The sequence below is a fragment of the Lepeophtheirus salmonis genome, chromosome 3, assembly GCF_016086655.4.
Source record: "Lepeophtheirus salmonis chromosome 3, UVic_Lsal_1.4, whole genome shotgun sequence".
In the NCBI taxonomy this organism is placed as follows: domain Eukaryota; kingdom Metazoa; phylum Arthropoda; class Copepoda; order Siphonostomatoida; family Caligidae; genus Lepeophtheirus; species Lepeophtheirus salmonis.
The window spans coordinates 49,400,171-49,421,277 of NC_052133.2; the positions used below are offsets into that span (position 1 = coordinate 49,400,171).

A 21,107-nucleotide genomic window follows, 5' to 3' on the forward strand; every position below is an offset into this window, starting at 1 on the left:
CCTTAAATTAACTTTTGTATTTTTATGCATGATACAACTTTAAATATAGACTTGCATATGACTGCCTCTATGCACATATTATTTAGCCTTCTCTCCCTTGTTTCATAATGATATAATTAATATCAATAAGCAAATTAAAACATCACACAATTAACATAGACAAAATAGGTCAGGTTGCAGTAGGGTTTGCTCCCGGAATCCCGGAATCCCGGGGTTTTACAACTACAGGAAATCATTTAAATATTTCATAATATCCGCTTTATATAATGAAAGAAAATAAGTTTTAAATCCCTTGGCGATTTTGTAAGTTTGCCCACTGACAAAGAAAAGAACCGTCTATAAGTTTGATTAGTGATGCACCACAAGCAAAGCTCATAAATTGGTACAAGAGTTTTATTAAGAACACACACACAAAAAAAAGACCCAGAAAACTCGGCTAGTGCACCTAAAATGCAAGTTTGACTCCTAACTCGTAAACACTTTATATTGTTCGAGCAAATTTAACACGTAAATCCTCAAAATTTGTTATATTTTCCGATACAAAAAGTTTCACTTCAACACGATGAATAAATCTGCTTAAGCCAGTCTCCAGAATTAACAGGATCCCGATATTTCAAGGGTACCGTTATTTAAATATTGTTTCCTAGGACCTGGCTCAAGGACAATTTCTCAAGGAATGAGAAACCCTAGTCGAACATAACTTTATTTGTTAACAATCTAATCAGCCGTCTTTTTCATTGATTGTAACGACTATCTTAATTTTATCGTTATATAAATGTTGAGAGTCCACTAAATGTGTTGTACTCAAGAAAAAAGTAATAATATTGGGTTCGAGTACTACCCAGACACGTTGACTCGTAGCTGGAACATGAATATAAAAAAAATACTCTTATATTTCCCGCAAAATTGGATATCCTGCGTGTAAAATTTACAAAAATGATTTGGCTCTGCATTTATTGTGAGTATAGAACGTATTTAACATATTTGTTATCTAGTAACGGAATTCCGTAGATTAAAAGTTTATTTCCCGGGATCATCTCTCAACCACAATTTCCCGGGAAATGAGGAACCCTAGTATGAATAACAGCATTACAGCCCATAGAAATTCACCTTCGTGAAACCCCTTAATTAGTATACAAGGTTAACAATAGTAGTGACGATAATTACTATTCAGGAATCAAGAGCAAGATGACTCCTTGAGGCACGCCCAGGAGTTGTCGCATATGCAAGGACTATTCAGGAGTACAACTGAGCAGAAACTAAAAACTTTAGTTGTGTTCCTGCAACTCTTTTTATGTGTCCTTGACGTGTTTATAGGTATATACTCATACCCAAGTATATTCATGTATATAAAATAGGGTGGATCTGTTTGTGTACTTAAAAAAATCATAAATTGTAGCATTTGAGAGATATTCAAAATGCCCTTGGCTCTTAAACTTTTGAAGAAAAAAAAATGTAAATTTCTAACGTAATTTTGTACAAAAAAATCGGGTTTTGCGAATAATGAAATTATAGTTAAATTCAGAAACATTTAAAAATATGTTTTTAGTTAAATATTTTTTTTATAGAAGAAGCACGAAGTAAATTATCCACATAAAGTCCACTTTTCCTTCCTTTCCTTGGTATCAACTTCATAAGAATTCATGAGAATGCAGAATTTCCATGAGGATTTCCCCTTTTTTGGGTACAAATCGTCAGGTTGGGCCAACTATTTTGATTCCTATGTTTTTTTTTAAATATATTTTTCACATTGCTTTTCAATTCAATAATAATACATATCATGAGTCCGACCAAAAAACCTTTTTGTTGAAAGATAAGCGAAATTTTTTCGATGATCTATCAAGTAGATGATTTAATCAAACTCTTGTTTCTTCGAAATATGTCTAAATGTATTTTTAAAGCGTTTAACAATACTCATAAAAATTATTTATGCTCAGAGATAATGTTGGTGTAGTAACTTAATATTATTAGAAAAGTTGTGGAGACATGTCATTTTTTTCAGCTAATTTTTCAATGTACAAAAAAACAATAAGAAGCAAGTCACACATCATTTTGTTACAATCTGTTGACAAATCTGCTTCTATACCCCTAATCCCTGTTCTGAATGTAATATTTGATTATGTAAACTATGGATTTTTTTGATTTTTTTCCAATTTTTTTTCATTTTTGGATCTCTTTTTTAAAAAATCCAAAAACCAATCCACCCTCACAACAAATATAATCCTGCAGACGCCTCTGGAATTGTCTACCAACTGATTTTGGGTTTTTTTTAATGCTTATTTTAGTGGGGAAAATGCATGAGTGAGGCCAACATAAAAGTAAGAAAGGTTTCACATAGCAAAGTTTTATCATGAAAAGAACAAAATGAAAGGTTCATACAAATAAAAGTAAAAAATGTATATCTAAGGGAAACCCTAACATAGATGGATATCAAGGGAGAAATATTAGTAAAATTTTAATGAAGCAAAGCGTTTGAGCCCATGTCCTATGAACATACATACATAATATGCTAACTGCATTAGATAATGTATACTTGCAATGGTTCGAGTCTCTACAAAAGCCGTTATGTTGATGCAAATGTCTACATTTAGACATTTATGAATCTAAAAAGGCAAACAATATTTCACAGATCCAAAAACGTATTTAATACATGAATGGTCTTGTGGTTTCTAAAGGTTTTGAGGGATAAAGGGACTTTAGATAGAGGACAAAAGGAGGTCCAGGCTATTTTTAAGAAATCATGTGCTTTCAGAAGTTTTCTCAAAGCATATGATTGGATAAATGTGTCCTTGTGAAGAACTGATCAATTTCCTACTATTACTAAAGGAAGAATTGTCCAAAAAGGGATGTCATCGGCAAACAACTAGTAATTAATTTAGGGCCTTATTTCTGTGTAGAGGAGTAAAGATTAAAAGTATGCATCACGGATAAAGATGGCAACGTTTAATTCTAGTTGAAGTGCGATGGTTATTGAACAAAAAGGAGGGACTTATCTTTAATAAAACAGCAAAACATTGAGCACATCTTTAAGAAAATCAAATGATTTTTTGAGTATCCCCATCAGAAAAGGTCTTTGATTACCCCCTCCCCCCTCCAAAAAAAAAAAAAAGAAGAAGAAGAAGTCTAATGTACAGTTATGTACTCGTAAATATATGTGCTGCCAGTTTGCAAAAAGAAAAGAAAATGAACGTGGTCACCCTGTCAAATTGAAGAATGTTTGGGAAGAGAGAGGTTTAGTTGTCATGACGTTGTAGTATAATAGCTGCAAGCCATGGGAGGAAGGAAAAGAATATAAATCCCAATCTGTATATAACAAGGATTTTGATCCTTAATTCTACTTAGAGCCCCACAAAGACTTAAACACGCATTTGTTATAACTAGAAATGAAATTCAGGTGCATTTTTTAGCTCGTTTTTTTTTTGTTGTTTTTTTTAGAGAGAGAGAAAGTGAGAGTTGGCAAATTTTCTTTTCCTGAGCAGTTGTCATTATTATTTAATTTCTGAGGAGTGAACTTCCTTTCCTACTAAATTCAATTATATTCAAAACCTGATTTAACATTTGTGTGTACTCATAAAAGACGGAGCCTAACCTTGAGGATTTGTTGCAGAGTTATAATTGTAAGTTCTTGTTGAACTCAGAGTAGAATTGAAGATCGAAGTCGAAGTAACTCTTACCAATATCCTGGTTCATTATCTTCTCCACTTTCGACACAAGTGATTGTAGGTGATCTAATGAATTCTCAGGACAGCTAAGCTTCTTTCCTCCAAAACATTCTTCTAACTGTCAGGGTTAGCATGTTGATTTTCGGTTTCTTTTTTATCCCATGCCCAAAATACTCACAAATAGTATTAATGGGAAGGAGAGCGGACTAATTATCATGGAGTTGTATCACATCCGCTGGAAGCAACCGTGAAAGGAAGGAAACAAACACAAATCCCACTCCTTATATAGCCAGCACATATAGGCTGGAATACTCCGTTGCCGATATATTCATTTATACTCCAATTACTCACTCTTACAACTCTCGAGCAAACCCACATTGTTACTTTCATGAGCACACTCACACTTGTTATTAGTATTGTGTCAATCTTTATTTAGGACTGCAGTCACGTCCAGTTCATTCTCGGTCCGGTCCAGTGCATTCCTGCATATCAGTTCTAAACAGTTATAAAGTTTGGTCATTGGTCATAACGTCACTCAACTTTAAGGACCGGTCCTAATACTGGACTGGACCGAATAAATAAAGACTGAGACAACTCTACTATTTATTACTGAATACTTGGATGTTCCCTTATTAATAAATACAGCGGCAGAGGAAAATATAAAAATCATATTTAGATTGCCAATTAGAAAAAAAAACTCGCGCTTTTTAGTACATTTTTATACAGCTCTACTAATCTATATACATATAAGTTATGAAAGAAAGAATTATAAAAATCTTACGATAATTTTGCGCAATTTTAGTAGAGGTCGGGTAACTTTGTTTAGCGCTACCCCAAAAGAACTTGTAGTAAAGTTAAATCAGCCCAAAGTAGTGCAGGGGCGCCTGCAGGATTATATATATATAAATTATTTTGGAAAAAAAAACTTTTCAAAATTCACAGCTGTTCACAAAAAATTTAATTTTATATATGAAATTGTTTGGAAAACAAAAAGAAAAGAATCCAATCTATTCACAAAAACTTGCATCTTATGCAAAAAAAATTGAACAATTAAATTTTATAGAAACAAATTATTAATATTACATATCTTTTTACAAAAAAATTTCAAAAATCCATAGCCATTCACAAAAAATTACATTTTCGTGTCCTGACCAAAAAAAAATCTATTAAAAAGCAGAAAATTCTTTATTTTTGGGGGAATGGGAGCTACGGCCCCTCCAGCCCACACCCAGCGGACGCCTCTGTAGTTGCATGCTGTTTATTTTATTTGTCACTAGGAAGTAGTAGTCTCATTACCCACAAAAGTTTCTAAATTACCCCAAAGGGGTAATTTACCTCTGTTCCCCGACCACTTATTTATAGGACCCCTACCTAATAATGCCCTGTCCTCAACATGGACGAAGAAGAAGCAGAGAAAAAGAACCATTCAACCCAAAGTGAAAATCACAATATTATTTATATATATTTATAATAATAAAAATGTTATTATAATAAGAAAATGGCCTTAAGGAGTTCCTTGATTCTTGAGATGCGCTCACCTTGAAACGAAACGAAGAGGAATAAGAAAACTTCATATTGTATAGTATATACTCACTCACTCGTAGTTAGGCACAAGTAATAATAACCTCATAGGTAATAATGAAAATAATAATTTGTTTTTCAAACCATAAATAGAAGTTTAGAGAGGCAGAAAATATATATATGTACATTTATCTTTTGTATAGCACAGAAATAGAAGATTTCTCTCAAAAGAAATACAGAATTGTTTGTTTGTGTTTTATTATGATGAAGAAAATGAAATATATTACATATTATTATTGTGTACACATCTTATAAAGGATCCATCATGACCGAGCCGAGCATCTCACACAAAATATATGTACATTATTTCCTACTTTGGAGCTGAATGAAAGTCAAAAATACAGTATATAATGTGAAATCCATTAACGAACAATCATTTTAATTTTTTTCCACTCTTTTTTTTATGTACTAAGAATCTATTTTCAAAACAAATATTATTAACTTAATAATTTAAATTTGTCATGAATTAATAATAATAAATTTAAGACACATTGAACACTGGAATGGCCAATATTTGACGGTTCACTGTAACATGATTGTAGTAAAAAGGTTGCAGACCAAATCGTTAGGGAAATTCGTTGCGTGGTAAAAATCGTTGTGTACATTAACATTTTGATTCATTTTTTTTCTTGTGGGCAATTTCATTGAAAAGCAATGTGATAGTGAGTAATTTCATTGCAAGAAAATGTTATAATGTGCAATTTCTTTGCAATTATATTATATTCGGGCTATTAAATGATTTAAAAAAATTCCACAGCCGCCTTTTCTCCGAGGATTATGACCCATTGTAACTGTAAAACACCCCGGCCATCAGGTTGTACAGATAAAGTGCTAGTCTTCAAGACAAGGGCCCCTTCTAATACAGACTGGACCACAGGTTGTGCAGTCAATTTACCTTGAGGCCCTGCATATTAGAAGGACTTGCCTTGGCCTTTTATATTTAAAAATGACTAACTTCTGTGTTAAATACAATTGGATCCCTCTGATAAACAGTGATATTTAAATATAAACTAATTAATATGCACTAAAAATCCACATAACATGACGAAAAATGTTACAATTAATTGTTTTTGATCGATTGAGCGGATAATTAAAAAAAAAATATCGTATTTTCTCCATTGTAATAGTTGATTTATTGTCTACAGCAGAGGTTACCACCATCCCTATGCCGCCGGGGACAGGGTCGCCTGTTGGCTTCTTTTTAGTTGCCCACTGGATTTGTTCTAAAAAAAAATTTTATGCTTTTGATTTCTTGATTCGTATATACATTTTTTCTGAGCTGGTAGCCCTCAAATCCTTAGGGAATCTTAAAGTAGTCATTAGTTGTACAAAGTTTGGTGACCAATGACTTACACTGTGGGAATAAAATTGTACAACGATATAATAAGATATTTTTAATACTTTAATATTATTGTTTGACAACCAATAGTTTATACATATTTTACTTAATTTGAATGAAAAGGCTTCTCATAGGTTGTTGGAACCTTTCTCAAAATGGCCAACAATGCTGACGTCACGGAAAAAAGCTCCCTTGACACCCAAAAACATAGTAAAAAAGTACGAAATCATCACAATATATTTAAAATAAAAATTATTTGAACAGGTCTAACTAATATTCCACGTTCTTAAAAAGGATCGATTACTATGCCCGAGCTGGTTACATACATACAAAATACATCATCTCCATTGAATGAAAGTCATACATAAGGAGTCCATATAATAACATGTGAAATCCATTAAGGAATAATAATTTTAATTATTGTTAATAGTAATACACAATATTATATCCTATGTCCACATCGGAAAGAACCATTACACTTAATAAACCATACTTACTACATATGTATGTATGGTTCCTTTAATACATAAATAAAACCAATTAATTGCCTCTTATATACTACAATGTAAGCACAATTAATCAAATAGTACATGTAATGTGTACTAAAGTATTTGTCCCCTTTTTACTCAAATCAATGTAACAACCATCTGGGGCGTACGTAGGATCATATATTGGGGAGGGGGGCTTGGTTCTTGGATTTTTTTTTTTGAAAAAAATCCAAAAAATCTACAGTTGTTCACACATAATGAATTTTTTTGGGAAAAAATTTTAACAATAAAATTTTCTGGATTTTTTTTTAAATCCTCAGATATTCATAAAAATGATTTTTTTTTGTAAATAAATTTCAAAAATCCACAGCTGTTGGAAAAAAAAATCAAAACTTAAATAATGATAAATTTTTTTTTTGATTTTTTTCAAAAATCGATAGCTATTCACAAAAAATGCATAAGTCCTCAGTTATTCACAGAATTTTTTTTTTTTTAATTCTACAGCTGTTCACATAAAATTTAATTTTTGGGTAAAAATTCAAACCTTAAATTATAAATTGTCGTGGGAAAAATGTCGAAAATCGATAGCAATTCACATAACAATTAAATTAATATTTTTGAAAAATAATTCAAAAAATTAAATTTTTTGGATTATAAGTTTGAAAAATTAATTTTTTGTAATATTTGGGGGACTACAACCCTCCAACCCACCCCTGCGGACGCCCTGACCATGGAGATAAATAAATACATAGTTTTGTGAAGGATTGAGCAAAGGTATCAGCTGACTATAATTAATGGCTATAATACAAACCAATTGGTTTGTTTAGCCTATCATTAATTATAATCGGCAATTCCTACCCCATAAATAATAATCCATTCTGAATTACTCTCATGCTGTATAGTATGAGTAAGCAAATCCTATCGTTTTTGATAGTAAGATTTAAATCAACTTCATCAAGAGCCAAATGTATAACAGTATTTTTTTATTATCCGTAATTATAACCTTATTATATCAACAATTATTTCTCAAAATGATATCCTTCGGTCGGCACAATGCCCTCCAGACTGGACTTGAAGGCTTTGCACACCTTGATGACGTAGTCATTGGACATATCAGCCCACTTTTTATCAACGGAGACCTCAGAGAATCAACATTGCGGTGGGGGACTTTGCTCATTCACAAAGCTCCATATTCCATAGTATAGCGGCAAGCAGTCCAATGATGAGGGGGCATAAGTTTTGAAGCCAGAAATCCGTGAGCTTTTCCTTGTTCCAAGCTTGAGTTGTTATGGTGTCAGATACAGAATCTTGTAACCAACAAGTATCCCCTTCGGGGTAGTTGACGTCCAAACAGAGCTTATGAACTTCCATCACCAACTTTCGACCAACAGCTCATATATTAATAACAATTTGTAAGTTGTGATATATTGTATACAACCTAATATTTCAGACATATTTGTATCAATCATAGAGTCCTTGTATTCAAATTTGTAGGATGAGTTAAAATACCCAGCTACTTGATAGAAATTGACATTAACTTATGTATTCTCAAATTTGAGAAAAAACATTCTAGCTTGCTTTTGTGTTGACAGGCGACAGATTCCATTCAAAAAACATTAGTTACTCATTTGATGTCGACTGCCTTTTAAATGTGACGATGAATGCATTTCCTAATTCCTATATATGTATGTATATACAGAGATAATTTCATGATTAATGATATCCTTTTATGATCGGAGCCCAGGCTAGAATGTTAATTGAAAAACACCTCATATATATTATATAAAGATACTACGTATTTGAAGAAAAGTAAGGAAATCCGTAAGACACTCAAAAAAAAAACATTGATTATTTTATGCTTGTTTTCAATCATTTATCGAAATATTATAACATATAAAATATGATCAATTATTATCTTTTGAGTATCAATCAGTCATCATTTATGGATATGTAGATACATTCTTCATCATTCAATGGGGGTCGTACAATCACCCACAAACCAATCAACCAAGGTAGCCAACCAACCAACCAAGCATATAAAATAATATTAATAATTAAAAATGGCTGATTGAAGGCATCATCATTTGTTGTGGCATTTGAGAGCGTTTTATTATATTATTTAATTTAAGCAAAAATTTGTTAATTATTACACATGTGATCTTTAGAAGATATCTCGACCTTTCTTCCTTTTAAAAGAAAGAGATAAAAAAAAAGAAGCCTCAAAATCAATTACTAGATAGCCAGTTCTTCTCAATGACGTATGAAATCTGATAAACAAACCATTATTTTATCATTCCAAATGTCCACAACGTTTGAATTGTTAGTTTGTTTTTGACAGATAAAAAAGTTGGACTTTGTTGTGGTCCGGGATTTTCTACTGTTGGAAAACACAAATCAAAACTTTTTTAAGATTGTTTATTTTTGCATAATTTATTATTTTGCAAAAAATAACTATTTCAGAAGAAAAAATGATCTTTCAATAGTTTTTAGAGAATTTTCCCATAAATTGGTTCTTTTTTTTTCTTTCTTCAAAAGTAGAAAAATCACAGAGCAAATTAAAACGTCATCACTAATTATTTCTCATAACATTTTTAGCTATTTTGTGGCTTTGTTTTGTCGAATTTTATAGAGGAAACGTTTATGCTGAAAATGGATTGATTAATAACATCATATATAGTTATTTTATGGAAATGCTTCACTTTGGTGTAGATAATTATGTTTAAATTAGAATATTTATTTGCATATAACTTCTCCAAATAAATTAAGTCAAAAAAATAAAAACTGTTTTAGCACAATAAATAATGTTGTAATAGTTTTTACATAATTTTCGCTTAAGTTGATTTTCTTTTCAATAGTAGAAAATTGCAGAGCATACCTAAACGTCATCACATCACATGAAAAAAAAACACGTTCTCAAGCTATTATTTTTTTTATATTATTCTAAAGGAGCGAACACGTAAGTATAGAGTAATTAGGTGTGAAATGTGCTCATAAAAAACGGAGAGTGACACTGAGGATTTGTTAAGGGGGTTATATGTATTTTATATTATTAAAGCAAAATTTGTCCGTTCTTTGACGCCTAATAACTCTGGTTACGAACCCTAGTTTGAAACTATAATACTAGTTCAACCAAACAATGTTGTTTTGCAAAAGATGATTAGTAGAAAAATCGACAGGTGATAAAACATATAAGATTGTTTATATATTCACTTTAGAGGGATAATTTGACACCGTGATCATTACATTATTTGTTGAGAGAATACATAAAGAATGGCAAGAGAAATCCGAATTAATAGTACGTTCGTTTATTGTATTTAAATACATACATTGATTGAATCAATTCAAAATCATTATGGCTAGTCAAAGTAAGAACAATGAAGGTAAAACAATAAGGAATAAACAGTTAGGAAACAAAAAAAAAAGATAAATATATCATTTATTCAAGCGAATGACGAAACAAGATCACACAAATACATGCGTATAAAGAGAATCCATTTATGAACTAGTAAAAAATAGCAAAAAAATATATAGAACATTTTCATTTGACGTGAGCATTGTTGTTAATGTCAGACATGTTGGAAGAGGCCAAAAATAGGCAAGTTCGTTAGGAACCATTTTGTCATAGGGGTGTCTGCAGGATTATATTTAATTTTTTTTTGGAGGGGTGATACTTTTTTTTCTTGGAAATTTTTTTGAAAAATTAAATTTCTTAGAAAAAAAATTTAAAAAATTAATTTTCAAATGTTAAATTTTTTGTTAAAAAATTTAAAAAATTATACTAGAAATATGAAATTTAAAAAAAAAAAATTCAAAAATCTACAGCTGTTAACAAAAATTAAATTTCAAATGTTAAATTTTTTGGAAAAAAATTTCAGAAATTATACTTCAAATATGAAATTTTTTGAAATGTTTTTTAAAAATCTACAGCTGTTCCCAAAAATTAAATTTTTGGAAAAGAAATTACAAAAATTTAATTTCAAATATTACACTTTTGGGAGAAAAATTTCAAAAATCTATAGTTATTCAAAGAAATTTAAATTTTATGGAAAAACAATTTAAAAATTAAATTAAAATTTCTAGTAAAAAGCAAAAGTTCCTTAATTTGAGGGGGGGGGCTACCCCTGTTTTATTAATATTATGGTAAACAGTGTACTATTTTATTGCCCTGTAGGTATTTGAATGTCAAAATGGGACGAAGAAATAAAAAGATTTCCTGTCTTTCAAACGTCAGTTTTTTTATATTATATCTTAACCTAACAATATGATTTAAAATATGTTATCACATCTTATTTACATAGTGCAGACCACCAGCGCCGGCATGTATTTCTAAGTTGGGGGGGGGGTATCCCTTTGGCCTACAGGGTTAGAGCGCCACTCCTGTAGACAATGAATTAACTATTCAAATGGAAATAATTGGATATTTTTCTCTAATTATCCAACTTTTCTAATAATATTGATAAATTAAAATCACTCAACCTTCATTATTTATTGAATTAGTAAGTGTTTAGATTTCAATGAACCACCCGGTAGTAGAATTCCATACGAGATCTAAATAACTATATTTCCCATTGTTTTGGTCAACAAACTTTCGGTTTCAAGAACATAGGCGTTTTTATCATCAAACAGTACCTATTGATGTATTGATGATGCAATTGTATCGTGAGTGGAAACAGGTTTTATATACATATAGCAGAGAATCCATATAATTCTAAAACTGATAAATATAGCAAATATCATTGCAATTTTCTTTTGACGTTAAAGATCTTCCAATAATAATATTATTCCTACGTAATAATACAAAAATCCAGTTAGTTAAAAGGGAAGAAGAAGAGAAAAAACCATATAAAAACCCGGCCTCAGGACCTCTTGCAAAAATAAAACAATATAAATAATAATAAATATAACATTCATGCATCGTCATATCATCAATAATTTTTTTATAATATTCACTATTATTGTATATGTACTAAAGTATACGTCTTGAAAAAAAAAAAAAAAAAAACATACCCGGAACTTGGTTTTTCACTCCTCTTTTACTAGTATAACCATATGACCTTTTCATATTTACGTATGTATATTGTATGTGCATTTATTACAAGTTGTTATAAAAGACATATCATTCAAATGCGGCCCATCAACACAAAAACAATCCTTAACAAAAAGTAAGAAAGGAGAAATCCCAAATTATTTATTTTCCTTCCTATATATATCTACTATGCTCCAATATTTAATAGACCAGAGGAGTATCTTCACATTTTCCAATGTAGCAAGAGAGACTACTGGACTTTTAAGGGAGTCTCATGAGCGGATCTCACTCGATTACATGCTCGAGAATTTTGGGCAATAACCAAGGTTGTGCCCCATTCAGTGGTTCAATTGGTCCTGGTTCAGTTTTATATCTAGGCTCCGGTCTTCAGTCTCGGTCCTTTTTAATGCATGCTCAGTTTGGAAACAGGCACTGAAAACAAGGGGGCACTAGAAAATTCAGGCCCAAGAAATGGTATTAGATACAAACAGAGCCGCAGCTACCTTATACGCAGAGTGCGTAGTGCTCCAAGTTACATCAGGGGCTGAAAACTAAGGTTGCTTAAGACAATGGTTTTCAAAGTGGGGTCGTGAGGGGAGGCGGGCTGAGGATTGCTTTCGTTCTACATATACATAGTACACATTTTTCGTATAAAGGGGCATCGCCTAATAATGTATTAGTGAAGGGGGTCATGACATAGTAAATTTAGGGAAATCCTGGCTTAACAAATATTATAGGGCCCGACGATCTTAGTAGCAGATTTGGGCACATAATCTACCTCACCCCTTTCCTATTTTAATTACACCGTCTGGTGCCTAAAACCACTTTTACAGATTCATAAGCAGCCCTTATCACTTTGGAACACTTTGGTGACGTAAAAACGTAAAACGCTGTAATTGTACAAAAAAAAAAAGCTCAAAAATTGACTGATAGATTAAAGTTGATTTATTTTTTATATTATATATTGTATTTCTTTATACATATATTCTTTATAGGAGGAACAGAAGCACAAGAATCCAGACCAATAAGCAATATATTGCGGTCTCGGCTTGACTTTGTCTTCCGGTTCTAGCTATTCAAGAACCGGAACCGCTAGACCGATAAAAGCAAAACCTTGTCAATAACAGTTACATATTAATTTTTAGGATACTATTTTGAGAAGTCTACAAATAACATAACATATGCATAAAGGACTAAGAGAGACTCCAACCTTACAGACAGCATCTCCATTGTGAAATTATACATCGAAGTTATCAAAAGGTGGACAAGTTCTTCAGTAAGCAAATGACTTTCTAATTGGTCTTCCGTTATTTTTATTAAAATTATTGATTTTTCTTATTTGTAACATTGTTTTTAACCTAAAGAGTTTTAAAATTCCAATGAACCTTTTTTTTCCTTGTTTCTTAGTATTCAAAATCTGTATTGTGCTATTTTGTTTTGTTTTGTTTTGAAGTATGTCACAATGCTTATATTTGTTGGGAACAAAGGAACGCCAGTGGGTCGAAACAAAATAAAAAATGATACATTATATATTTGACTTTTTTTCTTCATTAATAGGCTTAATATCCTAAATAGTAAGATGGGGTCAGATACTGAAGAATATCAACCGACGTCTGGAGCCTTCATTTGATATATGAAACTTTGCTTAGTTTCACTTTGGCAACATTTTCCAACATAGTCTCCTTGTAATTTACAACTCTTTTTGTTCTTGGCTCAATTACTCCTCCGAGTTGGATTGATTTAGACGCGTCAAATTTTAAGACAACAAGTCTTTATATTTCTGGTATTGTTTGAATCTATTTAAAGGGTACATCTTAAAAAAAAAAAAATTATTTAATGACAGTTTACATAATCGATTTTGTCCATTTTATAAAAACACTCATATCAATATGACTCGTTTAAAATGGCCGAAATTTTGGTGAGTAAAAACAGATGATAGATAGATGTAACTACCTATAATTTACAAGAAATGTCATCTGTCGTGTACAAATTGGGCCTTTGCAGAGTTTGTGACTTGTACTACAATGCAAATTCAAAATGGGATGAATAATTTAGAGTATAAATTTTTTAAAAGGAATATTCAATAACTTAATATTCCTTACAAATCTGGTGGATATATTGATGGTTCTAATTTCCGACTTATTTATTGAATAATTGATAATATTCTGTGGGACATTGTAAAGTTCAAATGCATACAGCTACATTGCATATAAATACATAATAACCAAATAATTTTAATAGATCAAAATGCCATAATAACATCTATAAATAGTTTTTTATTAGAATGATTAATGTTATATTTAAATAAAGCGTAATACGGCGTAGAAATGGTAACTAGAACAAAACGAGATGAAGCATTTAAATGAATAATTGACTACTACTACGTGCACTTGTATTGAGGGTAATATTGTTATGGCGACTTGAGTCGAGTCGTTAGGATCGACGGGAATCGATTAGTTTAAAAAAAAGTAGTTATTATTACGTTGTTATTGCATTTTGAGCACATATGAGCTAATATTTTTAGTAACTGTGAGGTCCTGCAGTTTGTTAACAAACTGTGGTATACGTATGTCCAGATTGTTTACTTAGAGATTAAAAGAATCTCATTAGAAATGGCGATTGATTAGAAAATCTCTTAGAGAGTACAGCACTACGCGAAAGCATTAATTGATAAGGTTTAGCGATACTAATTAACGCGACTTAAAATTAAAATATGAAGTCGACTCGATTTGAAAAATCATGGACTTAAATTGAGCTCATAATTTGTTCAAGTCGACACAACACAAAATGTAACCCTTGAATATTCGTTGGATGGTTATTAATATTAATTATTGACTATTTTGACGCAAATGACTCATTCATCATATATATTATGTGACTGTTTATAGAGTTCAAATGTCCGCTGTTATATATATTAACGTAAATACACAATAAATTACTAATTTTAATAGATCAAAATGAAATGATAATTACATCACTTAGTATTTGATCATGATTAAAATGACGGATATTGTAATATAAACAAGACGCTACGAGACGTACAAATGGTTACTTGTACAATTTGCTTAAGGAAGTTGTAACTTATACATATGCTATCGTCAGTACTGCCAGTACTTGCTATATCCCCCCCCTTCCCAGATCTTGTGTTTTACATATCATTTATAGCCCGTATAATAAAATTACTCATAGAAAATTAAAAAATGATACTTTAAAGTCCTTAGTATTTGATATGTAATCAAATATGAAAGATATTAAATTATGATAAAAATGGGATCATTGCAAAGCTAAGGTTACTAGATCCTAAAGTATCCCAAAACCCTATTATTTCATCATCAACTATCCATTTGCATCCAACCAATAGAAAACTATCAAGACTATAGCGGCTGCTTTACCGTTAATCTGCAGTGGAACATTTTCAAATATCCACATAAATTTCTTGAATGAATAATTGAAAATAAATCATCGTATTAATATTCTTGCAGCCTTGTTTTTGTTTTTTTAAATCTTGGGTTTTAAATAGCTCCGTCTGGGTGCTTCTTGAAAAGTTCACCGACAGCCTGGCTTTAGATTATGTTAGCAAAATATATTTGTAAAGAAGAATCAACTAATTTTTTTCATTGACAGGCCTTGGACTCTTCAGTCTATAATCCACATATGCAAATAAATATATCCACCTATTTATGCAAAAATAAAATATATGTAATAGTACCATGTGGCGCTGACGAACTAAAGCAATAATAATAATAATAACATCTTAATTACAAAGGTCAAAACGTTTTACAAAACATGGGATAGTAGATATGTGGCTCGTCAACACAAAAGTAGGCTGAAGTGATATTTTTTGTAAATTACTTTTTCCCTTGGCCCATTAACACCTATTATGATCATATGAACACGGGAATTCTCCATACAATTAAATCAATGATAGATTAAAATAATCCTCTTAACTTGAAAAGATGAAGTTCCATCGCATTATACAAAGGTGCGGCAACAGAATTAACTTCCTTTTTTCAAAAGCCAATGCAACAAGTTTTATTGATCAGAAAAGCTTTATTTTCATTTCATAATGATAGTAATCATATAAAATTTTATTTTACAGAATTTTGAAAATCCTATCACATTGGTATTTTAATACTCGGTGGTTTTTTCATTTTCTCTTTAAATAACTTATAACTTATCATTGTAAATTTTTAGAAAAATATATATATACTGAAAAAAAAAGGACAATTCTCCTTATCTTGTTTTTTTTGTGTTTACTCACTACATAATACCAGGTGGTTCATTAAAATCAGGAGACTCCCTAATTCAATAATTAATGAAGGTTGATTGATTGAAATTAATTCATATTTCCATATATTAAAGTATCAACAATCAGTTACAAAAAAAACCTGAGCTCTCTAAATTACTTATAAGTCGAGAAAAGGACACTTGAACGAAATCGACAAATTTCCATTCGCGCACTACAAGCAGTTGGGCATCTCCAGGACCACCATCTACGTTGGAGAGGAAGAAGGGCTCTGTCAAAAAGACCAAACTGGTCCCAGAACAGTTAAAAAAAAACAGCCCAGGCCATTCCCCTCAAGTCCATAAGAATCCATGTGAGAGATCCGGGGGTTTCACGCCAGACCGTCCAGAGAGCTATCAAAAAAGTGAATAGAAAGAGCCTTGTGATGGTGGAAAGGCCACTTTTGACACCAGCATTGAAATAAAACCATCTTCTCCGTTGCAAGACTCTTTTTTGAACTCTTTTGACGCCCCATACATCCCTATCAAGGGGTGCATATCAAAAAGAAGGCCTGCAGTGTCTGTCATCCAAACACCAAGGCCTCAAAGCCACTATCAGCCAGCACTGGGACGCTATGACAAAAGACTACATCCGCAGCAAATGCCAGGCCTTTCTCCTGGAAGCCATCATTGACACTAACGGCAACTACCCTTTTATTTATAGTATTAATTTTGTTGAAATTCTATAATTAATTTATAAATCATATCTTGTTGTAGTTTAAAATTCAAAGACTTCCTATTTTAATGGACCACTCGGTAATTACAGCAAACATAAATGCAATTATAAGCAAAAAAGAGCAAAGGAGAAGATAAATGATTTCTGCGGTTTTTTGAGTGTTTTTTATTTTGAAAAAAAAAAAACCCCTCAAATAAACACCTTTCAAATGTACAATTCAGCACTTTAAATATATAATCTTCAAAAAAGCTCCAGACCTCTAATAAATAAGATTATATATACATTATTCAAAAATCCCTTATTTACTAATTACATATCGTATCTTACTTAATACGCAATTTGTCTTTCAATGTAACGATTAATTAATTTATATTAATTATTATTACTGGGATAATGATTTCATGATTAATCACAACACTAATTATTATCAGAGGAGCCCACAATAGACTGTTAATCGAAAAATAATATATTTACTAATAATTATTACTATTAATACGTTAAAGAACATTGGTTTGAAGAAGTGTAAGGATCCAATTACATTACAAATTATTTATATTTGTTCCTCACATCCTTTTTATAATAGACTTTTAACAAATTTAAATATATCAAGGGCGTAGGTGAGAAAATATATGCAATGAATTTTGCATTGTTGACTCATATAAACCAATTAAATACTTTTATAAAATAAAACCAATATATTTATTATTAATATTATTGGACAGATTCAGGATGAAATGGGAATGCTCCGGGATTATCAAGCAAGTAACACATGGGCTGAAAAGTCGCGGGTTTAACCAAGAAAACACGGTTTTTTGTCGTTCACAATTGGCTTTTTTTTTTAAAACTATTATGATTATTTATTTACTCGCTTTATGAAGCAGAGTCCCCAGAAAACTTTTCAAGCCATTGCTTAGATTAAACGGTATTTTTTCGATCCGAGAATTAGTGTAAAATTAAAACACAAAATTGTTTTTGATCCATTTTTTTCTGTAAATAACTAAAGTAGTGTCATATTTAGCATAATAACTCACAAACTAAACAATAGATCGTCATGAAATTGTGGCAGCTGTCTTTCAAAATTTAGTACTAACTCAAAATGAGATCAATTTAAAAAAAAATAGCTCCCATCGATGTGTGAAACCCAGAAATTTTCAGCCCATATGCTATTATACCTTTTGACGACATTCATTGGACAACAACTACAGAGTTTTAAAATTCTGATGACTCGGATAAATTTGATGGGTTAAAAAAACCTACTGATTCGTTGGGTCATTATGAAATAGAAAGCTCCACTCTAAACTCAAAATTAAAGAGCTATAAAATTTGTAATATATAAATATTTAAATCTTACTCTTATTGCTATTGGGAATCTGATCATGGTCTTTTATTTCCGAAAACTGTTATCATTACACTCTCAAGTAGAGTATATATAAGTACGAAGTAATAACTAGTGTGTGTTCTCATGAAAGATTACACCAATTACAAATCCACTGAGAGCTTCAGCGATTGATTACTAAATTACATTCAAAAGCAAATGTGACGTTACCCCTTTTAGGATTCATTGAACATACTCTAGTCAAACGAATAAGTGCACCCAAGAAATTGGTAACAAAACATAAAAAATGACTTAGAAGCTGATATCGTTATAATTTAATTATTGATCTGAGAACATCTTCGAATAATATAATCACAAGTGCTTATGCAATGATGATTTGTAGGGGAGTAATACGTAAGTGTAAAAGTCCTTGTTGAACCCTAAGTAATATTGAGGATCGGCATTGGAGTAATTCCTACCTTTGGCTTTGCTATATATGGAGTAGAAGTGGTATTTATTTCCTTTCTCTTAAAAGCTGATTGCAGCTGATATAATAAAACGTCATGACAGCTAATCTCCTCCCAAATATTCTTCAAATTGTCAGGACTGCAGCGTTAGATTTCGGTTTCTATCATTTTATTTACCGGCAGGACATATTTTATACATTAATGATTATTTCTCCCTATTTTAAAAAGTCAAACGTACTACCGAGCAAGGAGTTTGATAAATATCTTTGATAGAAGATATATCGACTAGTATCAAAGCTACAAACATTTACTTTTCTTTTTGATTCAAACTCACAAGGATTTGTATAATTTTTACATCCCTAGTCATGACTTGTAATAAATAGATTTAAAGATAAAATTTAAAGGAATTAAAAACAAGAGGATCAGAGCCCAAGATACTAATGAACCATCACATTCTAGACACAATATAGATTCAATGGATGAACCAAACATAAAATAAAGTAATTAAAGAAGGGGGAAGGGGTTATCCCCCCTATACACCCCCTAATCTACGCCTTTACATAAAAATGGATAACGATTTCTTTAGTTGAATCATTTTTTTTATTAATTCACTTTTGACAAATTTGAATAAAACATTAATTCAATAAAAATCTAAAAGGATCCTCTAAAAGAAAAAAAACAAACCAAAATGGTTCTGTCTTTTTCTTTTTCAGTTTCTTCTTTTACATATCATGATTATTATGCACATACATACCTACATATTATCAATAATTATCCTTGAGGAAAAATTTTCTAAAAAGTGCATTTGACAATTTTTGATTTTTATTATTTATTATTGATATATTATTTTGTATTTATAATAAAAATCATTAAACTAATTTATGAATAATATAATATTTAATAGTATTGTCACAAAACAAGTATTTTCGTAGCGGTTTATGTATTTCTGGAACTTTTATAAGGGATAAGGGGTTGAGGGGTTAAGTCATCTATGGAAAATGTTATAAAAAAGTATTCGAACTGCAATGCCTTTATAATTCCGAAATTACATTAGAAATTTGAGAATTTTCATTAATACTTTATTTTTTAAAGAACATTTTAATGGGTTAATTCTGTCATTGGAGAGACCATTTTGTATAGCATAGTGGAACTGCAAGTACCGGTCACAATACCAATAGCCTGGCATCACCATAATAGTACCAGAGTACCAAACGACTTATAACACAGTTAAGCCTACTCTAACAGCCACCTGTTTTAACCCTTAAATGCTTTATTTATTTTTTTGACCTGGAAATAACTTTATCAATTGCAATACGTTTTATGGATAAAAAAGGTATTTGTAACTTTTTTGCGTATTTTTTTATGCAATATTATACTAAATCTACTCAGACTAACCAACAGGATTGTTTCAAACGTAAAAATAGGTGCAATTTAATTCCTTTTAGTTAAATATTATATAAAAAGTGGGTTTTTTGGTATGTTGCAAAAGGGCGTTACCGTACTAAGCGGTTATATCTATTTTTCAAATTTATAGTGTGACAAATTACGAAACTGTCACTAAGCATCCACTTGCCTGACCGCTTAATACGAAAGTATCTTGTATAATGGAAACAATAAGTATTACAATTTAATAAAAAAGCACGGACTCCCGCCTTACCTCATGAACAGCAGGGACTCGTAGCACGATCGTATCCGGTAAATTCAAACAATGCATTTTTACAGAAAAATGTATGTATAAAAGTTCAAATATCCTTGACTGGACTGTACATATGTTAGATAGGCAACTATGTCGTATAACTAATAAATATTTAAATATGTTTCGTAGATATTTAATTTTAAAAGTAATAATATTGATTCACATATTTCTCCAAGTATTAAGTATATCATTAATAGAGGTTCGTCATTCACAAGCATTTGAATTATAACTAAATCCACATGAATGTGATATTGAAAGAAGATGGAAGAGTGTGGAAAAAGAGGGAGAGGAAAGACGGGGGAAGACGTCGTTTAGCATAAATAAAGTTTCATAAAAGTAAGTAAGTACCGAGAACCATTTATAAGCCACGGGCCTGCTATTATTAGAGTGGTTATAGAGCGCAAAATATTCAGGATATTATCTACTTAAGACATTATGTACATACACGGGGAGAAGGAAGAACTGACTCAATGGTTCTTAACCGGATTAAAGGGTGTTATTTGAATTAAGGGTGAAGTTTTTTGTGTTTTTTTTCTTCCTCTTCTTCCTTGAGAAAAAACAAAAAACCATAAA

General features: G+C 31.0%; 1 protein-coding gene across 1 annotated transcript in view; it reads right to left on the reverse strand.

Moving 5' to 3' along the window:
- The window catches only part of DAAM (disheveled-associated activator of morphogenesis-like protein), a 47,719-nt gene extending 26,954 nt beyond the window's left edge, over positions 1 to 20,765 (reverse strand). The window contains 1 exon segment of the mRNA XM_040709501.2: positions 20,496 to 20,765. Coding sequence (XP_040565435.1) covers positions 20,496 to 20,552 — 57 coding nt within the window. The 5' untranslated portion in view covers positions 20,553 to 20,765.
- Positions 20,766 to 21,107: the final 342 nt, after the last annotated feature.